This window comes from Netta rufina, assembly GCF_964035555.1.
Source record: "Netta rufina genome assembly, chromosome: 13".
Lineage (NCBI taxonomy): Eukaryota > Metazoa > Chordata > Aves > Anseriformes > Anatidae > Netta > Netta rufina.
This window is the reverse complement of record NC_140136.1, coordinates 1,484,225-1,506,202: the sequence shown is the minus strand read 5'-3', so window position 1 is coordinate 1,506,202 and position 21,978 is coordinate 1,484,225. Positions and strand designations below refer to the sequence as shown.

The 21,978-nt window shown below is 59.9% G+C and overlaps 1 protein-coding gene across 1 annotated transcript in view; it reads right to left on the bottom strand.

The window, feature by feature from the left end:
* The window catches only part of ANKRD11 (ankyrin repeat domain containing 11), a 112,070-nt gene that overhangs the window by 29,559 nt on the left and 60,533 nt on the right, over positions 1-21,978 (bottom strand). The window contains exon 3 of the mRNA XM_084294669.1: positions 1,493-1,637. Within this exon, the coding sequence (XP_084150795.1) occupies positions 1,493-1,579 (87 nt within the window). The 5' untranslated portion in view covers positions 1,580-1,637. The remainder of the gene's footprint in view (positions 1-1,492; positions 1,638-21,978) is intronic.

Genomic DNA, 21,978 nt, shown 5'->3' with positions numbered 1-21,978 from the left:
CAGCAGCTCTTTGGGCCGTGCCGGAGCCGGCGGCTGAGGGCCGGGCAGGGCTGAGCACAGCAGCAGCCCTTATAAGGCCCCGCCGGGCTGCGGAGGCCACCAGCGGGGCCCCCCCGGGCCCTGACAGCCAGGAGGGGCTCGCCCTCGCCCCCAGCTCTCCAGCAGAGAGGCACGGAGGCTCCGGTGCCAAGGGGCAGGGCCCAAGCGTGCCAATTCCGTCCCGTGCCCGCGCTAAGGTGGTGGTGAAGGAGAGCCTGGGGGCCCCCCCGTGCCAAGTTGCCAACTCGGCCTTTTGTGAGTGTTGATAAAGGCGAGATAAATCCAGAGCAGTGGCCTCTGTGGCAGGCAGGTACAGCAGCGGGGCCGAGGGCCGCGTGCTCTCGCCCTGAGTCACCGCAGCCCAGCGCCAGCGGGACACGGGGCGAGGCGCTGCGCCACGGCACCGCGGGGGCTGGGGGAGAAACCCTGAGAGCTCTGCTGAGAGCGGATCCGAGGAGCAGGAGGGCTGCTCCCCATCCCTGCTGAGGCCTTTCGACGTTAAGCAGGATGTTATTCGTGCCCGAGTCATTTTGCTGGAGGATCTCTCCAGCTCCCTGCCCGTAAATAACGCGCGGCCTCCGAGCTGCAGGCGCAGGAGGATGGGCGCTGACTCACAGCACCACCGATCCGCTCCCTCCCGACGCACCTGCGCCCACAAAAAGCTCCTGACGTGGCACCACAAAGCCCGGATCTGCCTTCCCTGGGCTCCAGGTAAATGCTGGTGCCTCCCCGGGTGGGAGCAGCAAACCCCTCGGCGTGGATCCCAGAGCAGATCTGCACGCACGCGCGGCAGCAGAAAGGGGAACGGGGCCGATGCCACGAGCGTGCTCGAAACCTGCATTTCTGCCTGGGATTTCCCCGCCGCTTGTTTGTCATTTCCCTCCTCCCGTCAATAACACGACCTCACGCCCCGAGCACAGAAGCAGCGCTGCCAGCAGCACCCGTCGGAGCCGGGGGAAGGGGCAGAGCACGAGCTGTGGCACCGTGGCTGTGACAGAGCTCAGCGCCACGGCCAGGGATGCCAAACGCTCCCCGGGGAGTGCCGAGGAGAGGGAGCAAGGGGGTGAAAGGGAAGGGGGTGGCGTTTGTTTCCATAGCAGAACACAAAAGGGGTGGGCTTAGATTTGTGTTTTAAGGTCTGAGTGGTTACCGGGAGCTACCCCTACGCTGGGAAGGGCCTGGAAAAGCTGCGAGGGGAGGCACAGAGCAGGCCTGGAACTAAATGAGCATCGGGGTGTGGGACAGAAGGGGAGAAGCACGGATGTATTTACCCTTAGACTCAGGTCTCCTTTCAGCAGCCTCCTCTCAGGCCCAGTCAGGACCTGACCAGGCTGGGTTCAGGTGGTAGCAGCCCAAGGCAAGCTGCTGCCATCTGAAACACCGGCATGGCTTGAAGACATCAGGCACGAGGGGCAGCATCCCCACAGGAAGGCAAGTCAAGAAGCCACGCTACCTTTTTCCCCGTTTGTTTCTCCACCATGTCGTTGCTGAGAGAGAAATCTTCTGGCTGTGGTGTTTTAGAACACCCACCCTTGGGCATCGTTCTGCCTTCCTTACTTGATCTTCATTTATGCTGCCATCGCCTCATCATCAACCGTCTGTTTGGAGAGAGGAAAAGACAAGTCAGACATCACAGAGGGATAATCCACTGGGGAGAAAGAAAGGCAGGACACGTCCCGGGGGATGGACCCAGCTCTCCCCGGGCAGCAGCGGGACGGCCGAGCACCTACACGCGGGTAAAACCACCGCCGGGCGGCAGCAGGCTGGGACCTGTCGCTGCAAACCCAACTTGTTTCACGTGCAAGGGAGGCCTGGAAAGGACGGTGCCCAGACAGAGCAGCCTCCTCCTGCTCCTCTGCTGCAGCATCGCCCCGAGCGCACGGCCGCGGGACGGGACAGAGCCCGGCTGTGTCGGCTGAGCCCCCGGCACCGCCCGCACCTCTCCGCACCTCGCCGGATTCCCAAACCTGCTCCCCAAACACAATTCTGTGCTTTCTTCTCGGAACGAGGTTCAAAATCACCCCGAGGCAGAGTGCTCCCGTGGGCCGCGGGCTCCTCGCCCTCGCACCGGCGCGGCCGCGGCGCCTTGGCCTAGGTACGGGCGGTTCGGGGAGTAACAAAGCGCTCCCGGCTCCTGCCATGTGTTGCCTGGTTACAGGGCTGAAAAGACAACTGACAGCTGAAATACAGCGAGGCATGAGCTGGAACAGGGATCAGAAAGGCGGGCTGCAGCCAAGGCCGGCGAGGCCTTTTTAGGTGAACAAAAATATCTCCTCTCCTGAGAGCAGGGGCTGAAAAGCAGCGGTGCGGCAGCGGAGCACGGCGCCGTGACCCGCGGCAGCTCCTGCGGCACGGCTCTGGCTGCGCCCGCACCGAGGCAGAGCAAGCAATGAGCATTGGGGAACTCTTCCCCAGCTAATCGCCACCTGACGAGGCTGCACATTGCGCCCATTAACTTCTGAGAACAGCGGCTGGCTCTCTGCACGGCTACAATTGCAGGAAATTGTCCAGGAACAAAGTCACGCAGGGCGGCATCACAAGACTGGGAATCCTGGGGGCGGGGAGAGGGAAGGAAAACAGAGGGAAGGCAGAGGGAAGGCAGGAGCCTCCTGCTCGGGCTGGGCACCACGGCCCGGACCCCACGGGTCCCACGGAGCTGGGGCAGCCCCAAATGTGGGACCGGGTGCCCCACGGGGACAGCAGGCAGGGGGGCGGGCGTTGGGGGTCCCCCCGAGCAGTGTTTTGCTCAGCGCTGCCTTTTAGAAGCACCCTGGAAATCCCGCCGTCGTTCAGGCTGTTCATTTACGCTTCACAGCCTGCAGAGCCCTTTGGGTTGCTTTGTGGGTTGGGTTTTTTTGGCGTTGTTGCTTTTTTTTTTTTTTTTAAAGGGATTTCAGAAGCGATTCCCAGCCCCCTCCCAGCCCCACAGCGCGGCGCAGACAGCGCGAGGAGTCCCGGGGCTGGGCGCCCTCCTACTCCTGCAGCACCGAGGCCTCTCCACGTCCCCCTGCTGCAGGCGGTGCTGAGATTCAGCAGCCCCAGCCCTTGGCTCTCGCACGAGCAGGAGGCGAGGCGAAATCTGCCTCCCCGCATTTCTGCTCCTCATCGCATCAAGCCACCGTCGCCCACCCCAAGGGATTTGCTCCAGCAGCCACCCAAAGTCCACGCAGTGGAATTTCCAAAGCCTTGAGCCTGGCGCTGGAGATCAAAGCGCACTCGGTCAAGGAGCCTCAAAGCCAACAGCTCTGCTTTCTGCCCTCCACGAGCTCGCTCTGCTCCAGCAGCCGACCCCAAAACCCAGCCCCACGCCGCCGGCGCCTTCTCGAAGCCTCTGCCCGCTCTCGCTGTCGGCGTGGCTCCCTGCAGCCGGGGCAGCCACCCCTTCACGTGGAGCTCCGGCAACCTGCTCAGCTGAGAAAAGGCCAGACGGATGCCAGATTAATTCTGCGCCCCTTCTGTTCCGCGAGCTGACTCATTACGCTTGGAAAGCTGGCTGCCTCTCCGTGTAAACAGAGCCCTGGCCTGGTTCACAGCTTGCAGGGAGCGTTGCATTTGCACAACAATTACCAACGCAGCCTCCCTGCTCGCAGGAGGTGCGGGGAGGTGAGCGCTGCGCTGCCGGGCTGGGGGGCTGCACGGCCCCGGACCCCCACTCGGCAAAGCTGGGCCAACCCCAGCACCCCCCCAGCCTCCCTCCCCATCGCCACCGCTTCTATTTTGTCAACAATTAACTAAGCTCCTCGAACGAGATGATTACATGTCTGCCGCACAATAAGAAGTGGGAGACCAAGTGAGCTCAACGGAATATAATCCCTCGCACTTCTCCGGGAAAACAAAGGAGCTCTTTGCCTCTGGCTGGTGGCCAGGGCGCTGCCGCGCTCCACCTTCGGCAGGGTGCGAGCCCCGCGCACCGCACGCGGTGCCAACAGCCCCTGCAACCCACTCACAGCCCCTCCTGCATGTCCTGCGAGTGGCTTTTGATACCCAGTCCCCCACATCTCCCTTGGGGTCGCCGAGGAGAGGGGCAGCAGCCCCAGGTACAGCCCCGAAGTCTCACGGCACGCACGCACGGCCGCGCGCTCCTCTCCCCTTCTCGGGGCAAGGAAGCCTTGGAAATGTTGCTGGGTTCTCCCGGGGCACGCCAAGCCCAAAGCCACACACCGAGACCAAAGGCGTCTGGGGAGGACCTCAGAAGCGCTGGTCCCAAAAGGGAAAGGAAGGAGGGGTTAGGGGGGAGCCGTCCGCCCCCCCCCCTGCATTGCACAACGGGGAGCAGCGCTCGGGGAGGCCGTGCCGGCTGCTGGACGCGGCGGGGAGTCGCTGGGAAGAGGCGATGGGAGCAGCCCACACGCCCCCGAGCCCCGCAGGAGGGGAGACCCCCGGGGAGCACAGCGAGCAGAGCCACGCGGGTCAAGGTCCTCATGGCCAAAGATGAGCAACTCTCGTATTGGGGACACGCAAGAGAAAATGCAAACTGTGCCAAAGCTCCTGGTGCTGGCCCCGGGACAGCCTCGTGCCCTGTGCCCCCTGCCAGCCCCGTGCAGCTCAGCCGGGCTCCGGCCACTTCCAGCCGAAGCCACGAGGAGGAATCTCCCACCTGGGGTCCGTGCGTTGGAGCTCGCCCATCCCCAGCCAGCCTTGGGTAAGGAAGATTGTGCCGACTTCTTCAAATGCCAGACAATAAGAAAAAAAGCTGGCTGGAGGCTCTTACCCACTACAGAAAAACTCCCAACACAAGGACGGGAATTAGAGGCGCAGACGTTATTTGCGCAAATCCAACACATTTGTTTGGGCTGTAAGGGCTGGAAGAGGAACCAGCCCTGTCGAAACACGAGATTTTTAAAACTCAGGCTCCTTTTGAGGACTCTGTCCCAAAAAAAAAAACAACAACACGTGTCCTCAAATCTTTAAAAATCGCCTTAAGATGACAATTCAAAGAGATCACGTCCAGATTTTGACACCTCCACCTGCTGGGAAGCGTGGGGACGGGACCAGAAGGCGAGGACTTTCACGGTGCTTCTCCATCGCCCTCCTGATCCGGGTGCTGCCAGAACCGCTGGCCGGCTGCGTGCCCAAAAGCCATCACCATCCCTTGGGCCGAGCACTGCTCACGCTGCTCCACAGATGTGCTCCCAGCTCTCCTGGCTGCCCGGTGCTGGTCTTTCCCCTGCCCCCTGGCCCCACGGTTCGTGCCGAGCGCCTCCAGCTGCCTCGCGCGCCTTCCGGGCCGAGGAACAATCGCGCTTTGTGCTGCCCTCCCGTGCAGGGAGAGTAAAGTCCGAGCTCGTCTGCCATCCGCAGCGAGCACGGGGGCAGCAGGAGGCCGGCGAGCCGGGCAGTGCAAACACAGGTGTGCGTTTCGTTTGGCAGCCTCGCCGTGGGGGATGGCACGGGTTAGCTATGAACAAGGCACCGCAGCGCCGTGCGCGGCTCCCTGCGGCCACTGCCCGACGGGGAAAGCAGCGAGACCTCGGCAGCGCCCCCGTTCTGATGGCAGCTGGCTGGAAGCAAGCTCATCGGCTGTCACATCGGGGTTACCCCGGTCCCAAAGCCCCCGGGCCCTCAGCTTCAACCCAGCTCCCTCCTGCTTGCCCCCGGGATGCTCGGTACCTCTTGTGCTGGCCTTTGGACGGGGATGCTGCTCCTTTTTGCAGGTTCTTACACAGGGAACATCTTTTCTCCCCTTTTAGTCCTCTCTCTGGCTCCTAGTGCCCGCTCCCCACCATAAATAACCTCCTTCCTTCTGCCTTTCTCAGACGTGCATGGTGCCAGCCCCACCGTGGCACTGGGGTCACCCCTCCCAATGCGCCCGCAACTGCTCGCAGCTGGCGGTCCCTGCAAGAAGAACTTCTTGCAAGAAGAACTAAAGCAGCCATCAGCATTTTGATCACTTGCAGGGTAAATTCCTGGCGTTTCTTAGGCCCCTGAATAAAGCAAAGCAGCCCCAAAGCTCAGTGTGCCGAGCGGTGTGGGTCTGTGGACACGTACCCACGTCCCCGAGGGCCACAGCCAGGAGGATGCTCAGAGCCTGTCCTGAGGAGCTGAACTCCTCAGCGGTTCTCCGGCCACAACTTGCTACCCAAAACGCCCCCTGCTAGCTCAAGGCACAACCCCACGTGTCCTGTGTGAGAGCCCCAACGCTGGGCACTGGGCTGCAACCCCGGTGACAGCCCCGAGCTGTGCTGTTACACCGCGTGCTGCTCTTCAACCAGATTACGTTTGGAAAGCTCTGCCCGGCTTCCCTGGGATTCAGAATATTCCAGACGGGCCCGTTCTCAGGATCCACGGCGCTGAAATAAAAGCGAGCCCTGGCCCGAAACCACAAGCGACTGCTCTGTCCGTGCGGTTTCTCCGGGAGCAGCTTTTCCCACAAACCCTTCCCTCAATTATCTCCGTGCAGCTGCCTCTCGCTATTGCTACATTGCTGGATGCCGCCGATGAGCTGGGTTCTGGCCAAGGTTACAAAACCGTAGTTTCAGTCGGTTCTGCGAGCTGCGGTCTCGGAGCAGGATCGGCAGCGGTGGGAAACCCTCGGAGGAGGCGCTGCAGGACGGTGGGAGCGGATTCGGCCCTGCTGCCCCACTCCACGCGGTGCAGGAGCTGCTCACGAGCTGCCCACGGTCCTGGTGTGATCGCAGGGAGGCTGCTGCCCAAACCCATCTCCCTTAACCGAAGTCCCGAGGACTTGCACGAAACAGCACGGGGTAACGACGGCGACCAGCAGAGCTAACTCCAAGCAGGCTGCACAAGAAGGGTTTTGCGTGTCTGGGAGGAAAAAACGCAGCCCCAGCCAGGCAGCTCACCCTGAGCAGCCAGAGGAGCCAGGAGCCGTGCCTGCAGCCGGGCAGGCAGCCAGGAGCACCGCGGCCCCGCGGTCCCACCTCTCCCGGAGGTCCCTCCGGCAGGGACGCACGTGGGTTCTCCGATTTATTTGGGTAAAAAAAACGTAAGGAACAGCCCAGCTCTGGGTGCTCCCTGGGATAAAGGCTCGCCTGGAACCGGCCGGGCTGAGGCCAGGGATGTGTTTCGCAACGGCAAGATGTTATTTTGCTCTGACACCCGGGGAGGCCGCGGGTTCCCACGGCCTCCAGCGGGCTCCGTGCGTGGCTCTCCAGCCTCGCCGCCCCGGCCCCGAGCTGCGGGACAGGAACACACGATTTCCACCCATGCACACGCACGTTTTTGAGCCCGAGCCAGCTGCCGGGTCCAGGACCTCCTGCCCTGCCTGACCATGTGCCCACAGACCTCTCCGAACCTCGGTGTCCCCTCGGAGGAGGACACAATCCACGCGCTTTGACGTCCTCCACGGCAGTGCTGCGTGAGCCCAGCTGCTGCTCGTCTGCGGACGGGAGGCTCGGGAGGGTTCTGCAGCTTGCCTGGGGCCAGCTGTGCGAGGTTTGGGTCGTTTTATTTAAATAAGTTACTCTCACACGCTGCTAGCACTTATCTCTGTGTATACACACGCACACGTGCACGGACACGCACGCACGGAGCCCAGGCACGCACCGCAGTGAAACCCCACAGCAGTTTTGCTCCGGTGCTGTCCAACCTCGTTCCATGCCTCAGCGTATGCAAGTCCAACACCAAGACCGGCTTTTACAACCCCAACCAACCCAAACGTGTCCCTAAACCTGAGAGGAGACAACCTCGAGCCTCGCAGGCAGCAGCGACCCCGGTGCCCAAGCCACGGGGACCCAAACAAACACTTGTCCGTGTACAAACTCATTTCAGGCCAGCACGTCGCTACAGCATATGAAAAATCTCCCAGCCGTGAGCGTGAGCACAGCAGTCTCGGCACAACACCTCTCTTCCTCCTCCTTCTTGCCCAACTCCTCTTGGTTGCAAAACCAGCGCAGGCAGGAGATGCACAGCCAGAGGACATCCACGGCACCTCAACCTCAACCGGGCTCCTGCTTGCAAGCTTTTTTCCCTCTCCAGCGCCAGTCCCGGGGCTGTACGGAGCCCTCCCACCTCCGGCACTCGCAGGCGGCTCTGCCCACCACAAGGTAGGGCAGCCAAAGCCTCCGCCGCCGAGAACTAGTTTAGGACAATGCATCAAAGCTGCAGACCCATTGTGCTGCGGCAGGAACACCCAGCTCATGTGATGCTTCCCCTCCAGAGACGGGAAAGCTTGGTTCGTCGCTCACACTGAAGTCTGGAAGCACGAAACGAAGCTGGGGGAGAAGAACCCGGGGCGTGTGAGGTTTGGGTCGCCGGCCAGGGCTCGGTTGGCCCGGGGAGCCCTGCTGCAGACACCCCATGAAGTGCTGAGCACAGTGACCAGCGGTGGGGTTCGGAGCTGGGTTCAGAGCCCTGGGCTGCTGCGGGATGTTTGTGGCACACATCTGGGCTCCGCGGCACCGCGTGCGCCCCGAGCCGGCTGCCCGCGCTCTCCGAGGATGGGCACAGATATCCCAGTTCATCCTGGTGGTGGTGGTGCGGGACGTGCTGTGCTGCAGGGAAGGGGCTGACGGTGCCTCCTGTTGGGATCCTGCCCGCTGACACTGCCAGGGACCCCGGAGAGGTGTCGGGGCCGCCCGCTGCCCGGTGGAGGCAGGGCAGGTTTGGGCACGGCGCGGTTCTGCTGCTGCGTGCCCGGAGTGGAACCGGGGTTAATTCCTCACCGATCTGCAGCCGTGCTCTTTCCTCCCTCCGCCTCCATCTCTCGCATCGCAGCGCTTTTGAAGGTGATCTCCTCTGTGTAGAGGCACGGGAAGGCGCTTACCAAAACGAGCGTGTTCTTGTAAAGGGGAAATTCAATTTTCTCTACAAAGCCGTCGTCGAAGCTGTCAGCAGAGCGGGAGCAGCAGAAGCCGTACAGCGGGGCCTGCTCGCACAGATCGCTTCTGCAGGGCCTCGGCCCCACTCCTCACAGCCCCGAGCCCTGATTAACTTTCTCCTTAATGAGCTGCCCGCACACACGGCCTCTTCCCCACGCAGCCGGTAGGACAACGTGCATTAGAGCTACCATTTTGTGACAGCATACCCAACGTGTGCATTTATGTGTATTTATCACGCTTTTTTAGCACCATTTCATGACCTGCCCTTGCACATGGCGAGGAGGGAGGGCAACTCCCCTGCCTCAAAGCGCACCCCAGCAATGATTAACTCGCAATTAACCCCCAGGGGTGGGAGGCCAGAGCGGCCAGAGCGCCCCGCACCCTGCTCACCGGCTCCTCGTACATTCAGAGCAGAAGGCGCGCTCCTAAGCAGCGTTTTCTGCCCTTTTTTACCCCATTCACACCCAGAAATGGGGTTTTTGGGACCTGCTGGGAACACACACGGTGCCCTGGGCGCTGGGTGAAGCCCAGGTGTTGCGGCTGCTGTTTTGCTTGGGATTAAAGCCAGCCCTCAGCTCAGCAGCAGCGCCGGCAACCCGCCCCCACACCCGGACAGCAGCAGCAGAGATTTAGTGACACCGGGGCACAAAATCGCTTAATCCACGCCGCAGGTCTGGGGTGGGAGCCCCCTCCCCGCACCGACACGCAACCAACACGGAGCGAAGCCGTAAATACGGAGCTGGAGGCTTTGCTCGGGGAATTCGGGGAATTACCCCGATTTTTAGAAATCCCTCTGGGCCCTACGGCACCCCCGGGCTGGGGGGGGACTCGGTTTCGTCAGGAAGAGCAGCGGGGGCTGCGTGGAGGGCAGCAGACCTCAGGGCATTAAGAGAAAGCCGTGGAGAGGCCCTGCCGGGCCGCGGGGCTGTTTGCAGGCTGCTCCCCCGTGACCCGCGCTGATCACAGCGCATTTTTGCTAAGCCCAAGGATTTCAGGGAAGTCACCTGCTCCTCTGGCATTAGCTCTCCGGGCTGTGCTGTGTTTTCTCCTTGCTCCCTCTCCCCTCGGCCTCCCCGGAACAAAAGATTCCCCAGGGCTGCTCCGCACCACTCCGCCCCTTCGGACCCCGGAGCAGCCACCGTGGTTTGAAGAAGAGCTTTAAGCAGCAGGTTTAATCCAGCCTGCCTTCCTTTTTTCTTTTTCTTTTCTTTTCAAATCACCACTACAGCTTCCCATAGTCTCAGTCAACACGGAACCAAAGATCACCCACGACAACGCTGCCGCTCTTCGCAGAGCGCGGTGCCAAGAGCCCTCCATCACGCAGAAAACCATTTTCTCCTCATTTTATAAAGCCCCCCCCATCTCGAGCTGTGACGGGCCATGACATTTTGTCCCCGACCACACGTGCAGGGAGCACGCACGGCACGGACACGCACCCCGAGCCGTGCCGGGGCGCAGCCCAACGTAGGGGCAGGCCCAACATAGCCCCTTTATAGAGACCACAGCCTGGCGCTGTTTTAGGAAGATGGGCATTATTTACTTATTTGAGCACCCTAAAACTCCTTGTCGCTGTGAAATTTCCTGGCTCTGACTTTCATAGCTCTCCATTTATTTCTCTGCTAAATTCTCCCGCGCAGTAAGAGGCGAGGAGACGAGGAAGGCTGTCACGCTCCCCATTACTCACCGCTGAGAGCCACCCGCTACAGCTGCTTCCATTAAGGAGCCTTAAAAACTTACACAACACCTTAACGCCGAGTTCAGCTCGCTGTGTGATCCTCAGTGCCTAGAGCAATGCTGCACGTTTTCAGGTGCTTTCAGTTCTTTTCTTAACACTTTTCTGCTTTCCACTGGTGCCGAGGTTTATTCTGTTTCTCACAAACCGCCGCTCCAGCAGTGGCTCCGTCCCCTTTCCATCGACTGTCCCAAAACAACCACCCACTACCACGCAGACCAAGGAATTTATCCATGTTTAAATCGTTTTTGTATTTTTTTCCCCCATTCTGCTCCCAGCCAGGTCCTGCAGCACCCCAGCCGTGCCGTGCACATGGAGAGCAGCAGCGCGGGGACACGGCCGGTGCTGCAGCACCCAGCTCCTGCCCCACAGCATATCCCAAAGTAACACTGGGTCGGGTAGGTCGGTGTTTGGTCACCAAAATCACTGCTGGTGGTGACCACAGCTCGGCGTGCCAGCTGCTCCCTCTGTCACCACCACTCCCGGGATCGTTCGCAGCGCCCTGATGGGACGAGGAGATGCCAGAGGGTGGCCAGGCACCGGCACTGCCATGGACAGGGCAGCTCGGGGCACGACCCCGCCGGGTGAGGACGCGCTCTGAAGCCCAGCTGCACTCTCAGGCTTATCGTGGGGGTGTCACGGGGATATTCTGGTAGCTGGCATTACCGCACGGGCAGCAGCTCAGGCCACGACGTGGCTCCTGTGTCATCTCGGCGGCGTGGCCAACGGGTGCAGCTCCATCCGAGAGCGGCAGCGCGGCGCGACCCGACCAGGCCTCGGCACTGCGCTGCGAGGGAGCCTGCCGGTCCCCTCTCCTCCTGCGGCACGCTCCCCAGAGCCTCCAGCCTCTCCCGAGGCTCACTAATCGGGCCGGCTGCCCGCTCCCAGATTATCCAGGCTGCAGATTATCCGCAGCACAGCTGCGAGCCCACCCCGGCCGGCAGGGCCATCAGCGGGCGCACGGCACTGCGCAAACGGCACTGTGTGAATGCGTCCGAGCTGTCCCCAGGGCCAGCTCCCACCCCAGAGCAGGAGCAGGAGCAGTTCTGGTGGTGCCGTGCCTGAAGCAACGCATCAGGACAGGTTATCTGAGTGGTATTTGGTCAAATGGGGCCGCCCCAGCCCTCTGCTAGGGTAAGGAGAGCAGTGGGAGCACCCAAACGATGAGCGCCGCACATGTGGGTGCTGGAGGACCCAAACCTGCTCCTCGCCACGCTGCTCTGGAGCCTTCCCTGACCCCCCAGTGCCACCACCCACTGTGTGTCCTCCCCCAGAAGGGCATTAGGGCTCGTGACGACGCTCAGCAGCAAGGGGCAGCACGAGTGGGCTGCAAGGAAATCCAAAGGGTCACAGCCAGCCTGGTGCAGCAGCCCCTAGGATGGCGAGCGATGCCCCACAGAGCACGGTGACACCGTGGCACCAGGCTCATCGGGCTCAGCCTCCCGGTGTCCCCGCTCTGCTCAGGGCTACACAGATAAGGAGGGGAGCAGGGGCCTCATTTCTGGTGGTTGTCCCTCCAAAAAGGACGGGCAGAAAGAGCTGTGGACATCACAGAGCGTGGCTCTCCGTTGCTCCGAGAGGGGATTTTTCCCTGCTCTGGAAGCACGGCTTGGGCAGCGCGTTGGATGCAGCCTGGTGATGTGCAGCACCCACCGAACAGCTCAGCACTTCCCGGCCCTGCAGACACCCAGCACAAGGCATTGATTAGGCCGGGGCTTTGCATGCTAATTTCCATTATAAGCGGTCCACCCCCATTGTATCAGGGCCCTGAATGGGCGCATTGTCTCAGGGCCCAGCATTCCTCATACCAAGCCCCGGCGAATGGGAGCCCTGGTGCTACGTAATAACAACAACAAAATCCCAGCAGAAGTCCATTAGCATCCAAAGGGCCGGTGGCTTGAATGCATCAGAAGAATTCTTTGGAAAGTAAGAGTGAAACGAATGTAATAAAACGCTGCTGTTACCGCTGCTCATTGTCCGAGGGAAACCATCAGAAGCAAAGACCTTGACTCCCCAAAACACGCCCAGCGCAGCGCCCGCTGCAGAGCCCGGGAACGAGGCTATTAAGAATTTTAAGCCCTGGAGCTGCCCCAAGTATGGATTACTCGAGTTCGTCCTGAGCACTTGATCACACGGGCCTATATTTAGATTCCCAGGCTAAAAGCTCCGATCTGCAGGCGGCTGTGCAGGGCTGCAGCCCCGAACGCGGGTCCCATCTGCAGCCACCCGGCGGAGGGGAGGTCGGGAGCCGCGGCAGCTTTTTGTTAGGAGCAGGCAGGAGGGAGCCCAGCGCTGGGTCGAGGGCAGGACAGAAGGATTTTCTAGAAGGAGCAAACCAAGAGCAACATCTCCCTCCTTGTGCAGCCGTCAGGGATGTGCCTGGCAGCGTGGAGCTGTGTCACACGCAGGAACCGGAGTTTTTCCCATTTCAGCACAACACAAAATGCCACCGATGCCGGACTCATCGCCTCCTGAGCCCCCAAACCCACCCGGCTCTACCTCAGCAACCCGCTGCTGGCTCCTCGTTGCCGGTGCTGTGGGATTTGCCCTTCCCCAGCCACATCCCGTGCCCTCGGCCGAGGCTCCCCCGGCACAGACCCCGCGGGGAGAAGCCGGGCGCGCGGCCCCGTACCTGCACCGGAGCAGAGGCGGAGGCGGCAGGTCAGCGCTCTAATCACACGTCTCAATGCACCATTTAAAAAAAAAAAAAAAAAAAAGCTCTTTTCTAATTTTACCCAGCCGTCAAGCTTTCCTGCTCAGCCTGCTGCTGGCAGGCAGCCCCGGCCGTGGCCGTGCAGCTGGAGGAGCAGCTTACGTGGAGCACCGACCCCAAAACCCCGGCGAGCCGCTCGCTCGGGGTGGCCGCGCGCACCCGGCACCGCCTGCCGAGTTTCCCTCCCTTTTGCTGCATTTTTTCTTCTGATAAGTTAGGAGATGGGCAAAGCGTTTTTCCCGTGGGATGCCCTGGAGAGCTGCGATCCGCCTGGGGCAACAAATAAAGGCTCAGCCCTGGTTCACAGCATCACTGGAGCGCTGCTCACGTAGCAGCACTCGCCCCGCAGAAGCCGAGGCAACACAAAGTGCTCACACGGGGCCAGGAGGCTCTCAGGGCGAGGGCAAAGCGTGACCACCTCGCCTGAAGAGCTTTGGGCAGTGACAAAGCCCCCCGGCACCTTTGTGCACGCCAGCCTGGCCCTGGAGAGCCAGACAGAAGTCACCCTCGCATCAGCCCCACGTTTATGGTATCATTCTCGCAATATAGGAGAGACCATCAACAAAATCCCCTTAAAACACACCCTAGGAAATCAGGAGGCTGGGAAGGTGGCAAGATTTTATAGAAGCAGCGCAATTTAGTGGTCATGGCCTGCTGGCAGTGGGGTTGTATTAGAAAATTGCTACATCACGGCAGCATTTCACACCCCGTGGTACAGCACAGCGTAGTGCACTTAGCTCCTTTTATCCCTCGCTTCATGAACCCGACATGTGGACATTTCCCAACAATGCGGCCGCGGTGCTCCGCCACGCCGCATCTGCATATCAATGTCCCCGGCCCCTCCGGCCCCGCAGAAAGGCGCAGAGAAAGGCGCAGATCCCTTTTGTTCCTGGCCCCTCTGCAGCCCCTGCTGCTGCTGCGGCTGCCCCCAGCCCAGGGGCATCCCGGTGGCGCAGGCAGGGCTGTAGGGGCTGGTTGTAGGAACGGCACGCTGCACCCGCCTGGTTTTGCCCTGTTCTCGTTGGAAACATCGGCGGTGACCAGCGGAGATCCACCCCGCGGGAAGCCAGGCAGCAAGACCGCAACCATCCAAAGGTGATGAGTGCTTGTTGGGAAAGTCAGCGCCAGGAATGGTGCAAATGGACCCGTCCGAGCCCGGGGATCGCGTGCTGGGAACGATGAGGGCTCGGGATGCCCCCTCTCCAAGCCCACAGGGACACCCCAGAAGACACCAAAGGGCACCAGAGCCCCGTGGGGTGCCCAGCACGGCCCCATAGCTCCGGGCTCACCTCGCACAGCCCGTCGGGCTGCAGGTGGGTTGGAGGCAGCGAGGCGGTGCAAGCGCCTTCTCACAACCCTGACCTAAGTGTTTCTCGCACAGTCAGTAATTAACGAGATTTATATTTTATGCTAAAATTAGCTACCCAGGCAGTTGCTTCCCGCGGCGGTGCCTGAACACCTGTGCCATCAGCTAAATCTCTTCCTTCCAGCAGGGTGTGGGAGCTGTAACCGGGGTTTTAGTCCCGCACACCCGCTCCCACCCTCCCCAGCCCGCAGCTGCCCACGGTGGGGAGCAGGCAGGGAAGGGGCAGGTCCTGCACAGCTCCCTCCCGTGCCTCGGGTGGCTCCGTGGCTCGCACGGCTGCGCCGTGGTGCTGCCCTGCTTAGGGAACAGAAATGTAGGTAGCTGTGTTAGGTGAACACTCGCATCGCTTCACGGGGTAATGACAGCCAAACTAGGTCAAGCGCTAGCAAGCATCCTTTAAAACAAGGGGAAAAATATCAGCGGGAGAAGTGATCTCCCGGGGAAGAAAATGTTTGTTGTCAGCTACGACACTTGGCGTGCGCTGGGCGACCAGAAAAAAATACGTATTTATACAGACATATCCACATCTTTTCACAGCTCAAATGGCAGACATTGTGTTGGGTTTTTTTTCAGTTTAAGGGACACCGAAGTACCTTGGACTAGAGAGATTTCTCCACACGCATTTCATACTCCATCCCAAACCCAAAAGGAGTTTCCACCTATAACACTCTTAAAATGTAATCTGGTGGCCAGCTCTTGGTGCAGGCTGCGGGCAACTTGATTCCATTTCATGGTCGCTCTGCCATGAATTAGAGCTCTTCTTCTGCTCGGCTGAGAAGCAGCAGCACGCCCGGTAACAGGATCCCAGCCCTGCCGGTAAAGGCAATTTGACGCCGCTCGCTAAAAGGGGAGAGGGAGGTAAATTAATTTCTCTTACAGAGGACAGGCTTCCTCGGAAGATGGGTGCTTTCTACCGGAACACATCACGCGGCGTGAGCCGGGCACCTGGAGCGGAACACGAGGGAACGGAGGCGGCGTTGGCTCAGCTGGAGAGCGGCCGCGTGCGTCCCCGCCGGCACCGCCTGGAGCTCCCCGGGTCCACCATGGAGCAACCGGAGGGCTCCCGGGCGAACCGGAGGGGCTGGCCACGGAGCAGGGGGTTTGGCAAGTGGCAGCACGCAGCCATACGGGCTGGTGGCCTGGCAGCACGGGGACAGGCACGAGATGGTGAGGGCGAAGCGGGGATGCTGGGCACAGCGCAGTGGCACAGGCTCGTGGCAACTGTGCACCGGGTAACTCTGAACTCTCGGCGAGGAATGTCCTCATACCTGGTTCAACGCGCCAGATAAAGCCTCTGCTCCTGTAAAACCTGCCCGATGACCAGCCGAGGCCAACGTGTTTACCCCAAATTTGGGTAATGTCGTTTTCTGGTTCTTAATAGCTGAAAGCGCCGATGCGCCGAGCTGAACAGACGCTGCCAAGCAGCTCCGCAGCCGGTCCCCAGGACCGCGTGGGCGCTGCCGAATCCCGAAGCTGATCACCGTGGCAACGGCTCTAAACATATGTGCGGTGACATCAGCTGGGTGCTGAAAGCTGTAAATAGAGGATAATAGCACGGAAAAAAAAAAAAAAAAGGAAAAAAAAAAAAAAAAAAACGGGCGGGGAGCCAAGGCCTAAAAAACGTACTATTAAAGCACTGCCTGTAATTCAATGTATGCAAACTTGTTTGCGTCCTCGCTCCCCCGAAACCTGGGTAATTACGCACCTCACGGCACAACCGGCTCATTGTCCTAGCGCCGGCTGCCCACACCTCAAGGAATATCCCAGGAGCTCGGGCCTCGTGGAAACCCACCTCCAAATTTCATGTGCAAGAGCCCGGAGAGCGCTCCACCCAGCACGAAGAAGGCTAAAGGGGAGCCGGGTGGATCACGCACCGCCTGCTTACGGCCCGTGAGCGGTACCCACAGCTCACCAGAGCTGTGTGTAAATAAAGCCATTCCCCTGGGCTGGTGAAAAACAAACAGGGTGCTCCTGGTGTTTATCGCTGATGACCGCACTCCGACTGCTTTGCGCGAACAGCAGCTGGGGCAGAACTCGGTTTCGAGGTCGTGCTGCAGGCACCATGCCCTGGCCTAGAGGAGGAGAAGCAGGAGCAGGCGGGATGGGATGGGATGGGACAGGATGGGACGGGATGGGACAGGACAGGGTGGGATGGGACGGGACAGGATGGGACGGGATGGGACAGGATCGGACAGGATGGGACGGGACGGGATGAGCTCGCTCCTCTAAGGCTGTATGGGCAGCGTGATGGGGCTGCGCATCCCACTGGCCTCACGCTCGGTACCTCGTCTGGCTCAGTGCTGCCCGTTCAGGGAGTCCTTTACCAGCCATCAGGGTAGGACACGGGGACAAAACGTTTGTGTTTCCCTCGCTTTGTTCGACCCCTACTTCTGCGATCTGCTCTGAGGGATGTGGCCTGGGCAGCGTCAGGAGCCTCTGCAGCACCTCCACATTCAGCTGGCAGCTGAGGAGGGGGAGAAACGGGCTTAATAGGGTTTCCAAATGTCAAAAAATACCTTTAGCAGGCCCATTTGTGCCGAGCCTCAGTGCTCGCTGAACTCCAAAGCAAATCTGCTGTGCCCAGCACACGGCCTGCATGCTAAGCGGGCGCCAGCAGCGCTCCTCCGTGGGGACAGCTGGGGGCTGGGGTCGCCACATGAAGAAAAGCAGGAGCCAAAATCCCTCGCCAGGCATGGTGAAGGCCCCCAAATGTACCTGAGGGGGGTGTGTGTGTGTTTGGCCTGCTCAGAAAACCAGAAGGGAGCTGCTCCCGAAGCAGGGTGCTCATGAAACGAGGCGCCCACCTGCAAAGGGACGGCCAAGCAAGCTCCCCTTCCCTGGAAGTGCCCTAAATTGACAATAAAACAAAAAAAAAGAGTCAAGGGAAGCTGCAAACCCAAACCTGACAGCTGCAGGAGAAGATGGATGCAGCAAGGAGCCAGCAGCAAAAACTTCCCCCTCCTTTCTTGTCTGTAGGTATCTTTTTTTTTTTTCCTGTCAATTAGAGTTGCAAGGAAATTCAGAGAATCGGGATCAGCAGTGTTAATCGTTACTGCGCGTGGATTTAATTAGCATTATTTTTTAACTACAGGTAATTTACTGCGGCTCACCTAAACGAGTAAGTCGGGAAGTGCCTTCTGATCAGCACAAAAACCGCTAAGCACAAGATAATCCTGCTCTTTGCTCTATGCCCTTAATTTCTGTAATCCATGGTTACCAATTTCAGCAGCCACTGCCATGGTTACTCCCCAGCTCCTTGCCACGCACGGTGCTGCAGCGGCTCTGCCTCGGTGCCAAGAACAGCACGTGCACCCCCCTGCCCTGCAAGACAAACGCCTGGGCAGGGAGATATCTGCATGGGGCAGGGAAGAAGGAGCCGTGCCAGCCGGGTGACCAGCACCGGGTGCTTCGTCCCGTCCCCGAGGCAGTGACCAGCCCCTGGTGTCCCACGGCTAAGACCCGTGGAGCTCGGTGGGATCCAAGCTTCTCCCAGGGGGTTTCTTGCACAAGCCCTGGGTGTGAGCAGCCCGCTTGTGCCCCTCTCTGAAGAGGAGCAGGCCAAAATCTCACCGCGTTTTTAAAGCATTTTCTAAGCTTTCCATCCCCGAGATGTGAAGGAGACGCTGCTGGGCTGCGGGACGATGAGGCAGAGCTCTCAGGATGGGAAAAAGCAAATCTGGCACCGCAGCTCCACAGGGCCAGCAGTGCCACCCGGGTGGCTTCAGCAGAGGCCAGGCAGGGACCGAGCCGTCCCCAGGCACCAGAGGTCCCTGAGCGCAGCCACCGGGCAGCACCAACAAACGATTTAACGCATTTTATGCGCACATTTTATGTGCTCCTGCCCTGTCAGAGCCCTCCTAGAGAGTTTGCAAGTCCGAGTTGAGCCCAGCCTTCAAAACCCAAGGCTGAGCACCCGCCCTGCCCTGCGCACCCTGGGGCACACGTGCCCGAGCAGAGGGACATCACGGGGCAGGTAAGCCAGTTAGCCAGGGCTTATCGCAGCATCGCCCCGTCTGATTGCACAGCGACGTGGCCGGGCACTTTAATCTGCCGTAAGCAGCTTACGCTTCCTCAGGTAGCTCGGTGACATTGCTCACTTCCTGATTCGGAAATAATAGCTCTCCACGTCGTGCCCGGAAAGGTGTGAAAACCGCCAGCCCCACAGGAACCCTGCACAGATTTGGGGACCCGCAAGGGGCGCACGCAGGTGAGTGGACGCCCAGCAGAGGGTCCCAGCTCCCACCCACCCCTCGCTCGGTGCCGAGCACGCAGAGGGCGTTTTGCAGGGGAGCACTGCTCTGAAGCCAAGACCAAGAGACCAAGAGAAACTCCTCCATCCAGATACAACCCTCTCCGTTTCTGGACAGCATTTCATGCTTCCGAATTCTGCCGTAGCAGTTACATTAATTTTTTTGCATTGTGTTTTCAAAAGCCTTGCTGCTACCCACACAAATGGGCACAAAAAGCTGCAGCAGCGCACACAGCATCGCCACGATCACAGGGGAGCCCAGCCCCACCCCAACCCTGGAAGACCAAAAGCACATTTTGGATTTTCCCCCAGGTACAGAGCAGCAGAGGCCACAGAACTTATCTGAAGGCTCGGGGGAAGGACACCAGCCGTTGGGTTGTAGCTCGAAAACAAGCGATGCTGAAAGCGAAAGCTCACACCCCGCGGGGCCGCGCGCTGCCGCAGAGGGGATTTTTGTGCCTTGCAACACCGGAGAACTTTACCCAGGCCCTAGCAGTGAACTTTGGCCACTGACCCCACGTCAAGCTTCAAAACCCTTCCAGGTACCGGATCAAAAGTCACCGGCCAGCACGGGCTGCCCCTGACGGCCCCAAACCCACGATCGAGCAGACCATGGGGCAAAACCCTCGCTGCAAGCAACTTCCTTCAGCTCGATTCAAAAACGCATTTCACCAGATGTCAAATTCAGCCGTGCAGTTGCACAGCCCGGTAGGCTTGAATGGGGCGAAGGAGCGTTTCAGCTCCCAGCGCAATTTATTATTTAAAAGCAGTAAAATTACATTGCTGATAGGAGAGCCCGGGCTGAGAGCGGCGGTGATGTAATGGGCGCTGCAGCGCCTCGCGCCGTGAGCCGCTCGGTACATTAGCGTGCTGGCTGGGGTGGTTGCTCCTATCAATTATTTATAGTCTTCTGGCGCGCAGCCTGGAGAGGGTCACATCGCTGAAAGCTAACTTTATCTTCATTGTTCCCAGCCTCCTGCCCAGCTGTCACTCTGCTCGCTAATTTAATACGCTCGGAGCAGTGTAAAAGGACGCAGGATTTTTGTTCCGCTCCGTCCCTCCCCTCGCTGGCACACGGAGCTGAGCTCTCCGCAGGCTCTGGATCCGTGGGGAGCTGTGACCCCGGGTAAGGCACGGACCCGGCCCCAAAACCTCCATCTGGGGCTGCCCGTGCCATGGGATGGCCGAGCCGTGGTGTGCCCGCTGCGTCCCACAGCCAGGGCTACTCGATGCCGTGCGTCACGAGGGGAAAAGGAGAAGGCTCACTTCGGCTCCCCAGAAAGAAAAGGACAAGAAAAGGAAAAAAAACTCAGATTTTGCTACGATGCATCTGATCCCTGCCTTGCACGGGCGCACTCCATGCCCTGCTCAGAGCCTTGCAAGCTGCTATCCCTAAAACCGTCGCATTTTCACCCAACTCACAAGAAAGCCGCTCGGGGAGGCTCCCGAGGCTCCAGCTCGCCAGCACGCCTCCTCCCCTGCTCCCCACAGAACTTTTTACCAGGGCCACTTTTGGAAGCTGCTTTCAAACATGCTGCTCCTTCGGGTGGGCATCACCATGAATCAGCTCGGTGTGAACACGGCGTGTCCCCAGGACATCACCACGGCAAAGCCCCGGCGCACAGAGCGCTCGGCCCATCCACCAAGCGGCCCTGTCAGCATCCCAAACATCACCCCGGCACCTGCCCTGTGCCTCCTGCAAGAAAAGCCCAGCTCCAGCCTGAGCAACGGGGCACTTCTCAGGTCTGGCCTGGAGGTCTTATTTTAAGCCACGAGAAGCATCCAGAGTTGGCTCAGAGGCAGAAGACCATTCTGATGACGACGTCTGAAAACACCACGCTGCGATTTTGTGAAAAACATCACCGCTGCACAAAAAGGAAGTTGTTGAGAAAGAAGCCAGCACAGGCCCGGAGGAAGCGGGTTTGTTTGCCCCTCTGGGGCACGAAGAGGAGCTGCAGAAGGGCTCTGCACAGCTCCAGCCTCGTGCCCAACCCCGAAGCTGCTGCTGGGCACGGGGAGAGCGCGAGCAGCCCCGGCACGGCGCAGGAACGGCACCGACGACCACGGGAAGTTGGGCTGGGGGCAGAGCAGCTCCAGCAGTGAGGGGGGAAACAACAGCCCTTCTGCACTACCTGAATCGGGAGAATTCTGCCCAAAACTCTGAGCTGCAGGAAGCTGCACCAGCCACGGGAGCAGCACCACATCGGGAAAAAAGCTCCCGAGCAGGAGCCGAGCCCCGCGAGAGGCAGCCGGGCTCCGCTCCCACCGGGCTGGTTTCGTGTGGGGCTGTACGTATGCTCCGAATCCAGGATTATTTCCATGGCAACTATCTTGAGAACTTATTAAGTAAAAAAAAAAAAAAAAAAAAAAAAAAACCACACAAGAACAGTTTGAACACACAGAACCTACATTTGTAACGTACGAGCTGACTAAATTAGCAGCGCGAAGATTTTTAGTAATCAAAATAGATTATGTTCTAGCAGCTCCATCTCCTCCTTAGCAGGGCTGAAGAGAAAAATCAGATCGTAATAGCGAGGGGGGGAGGTCGCAGATGTTGTAAGACCACGGCCCTATATCAAGCCAAGCCTTGCCCCATGTAGGAGCCAATAACCAGTCCAAGGGCCGCTCGGCAGGGCTGAGTTTCCAAGGGACGACAGACTTTGTCTGACAGCACCTACTACACAGCCAAAGCGAGGACTGCCACGTGCCACGAGGCGGTTAGCTAGTGCAAAAGTTCATCGAATCACCCCAAAACGGCACAGAAAAGGCATGGTTTGCAGCCCGGCCCTCCCGGGCCATGCGCAGCACCGGGTGTCGCTGCCTCCTCCGTCGCGCGGCACCGGCACCGCCGCGCTCGGCACCGCGGCAGCGGGGGGCACGATGCCACCCACGGGGAGGGATGGGGGAATCGGGGGACTTCTGGAAACACCCAGGAGCTAACGCTGCTGGTGAGCGTGGTGTGGACTCGGGGCGAGATGTCGGTCAGCCTCCACGGGAATGATCTGCAGAGGGCTTTAAAAAGAAGCGGTTAAATGAGCTGCTGGCTCGGGCCGGCCGGGGAGGCTCTCTGCATTATTGATTTACCTTAGAACAACCTGC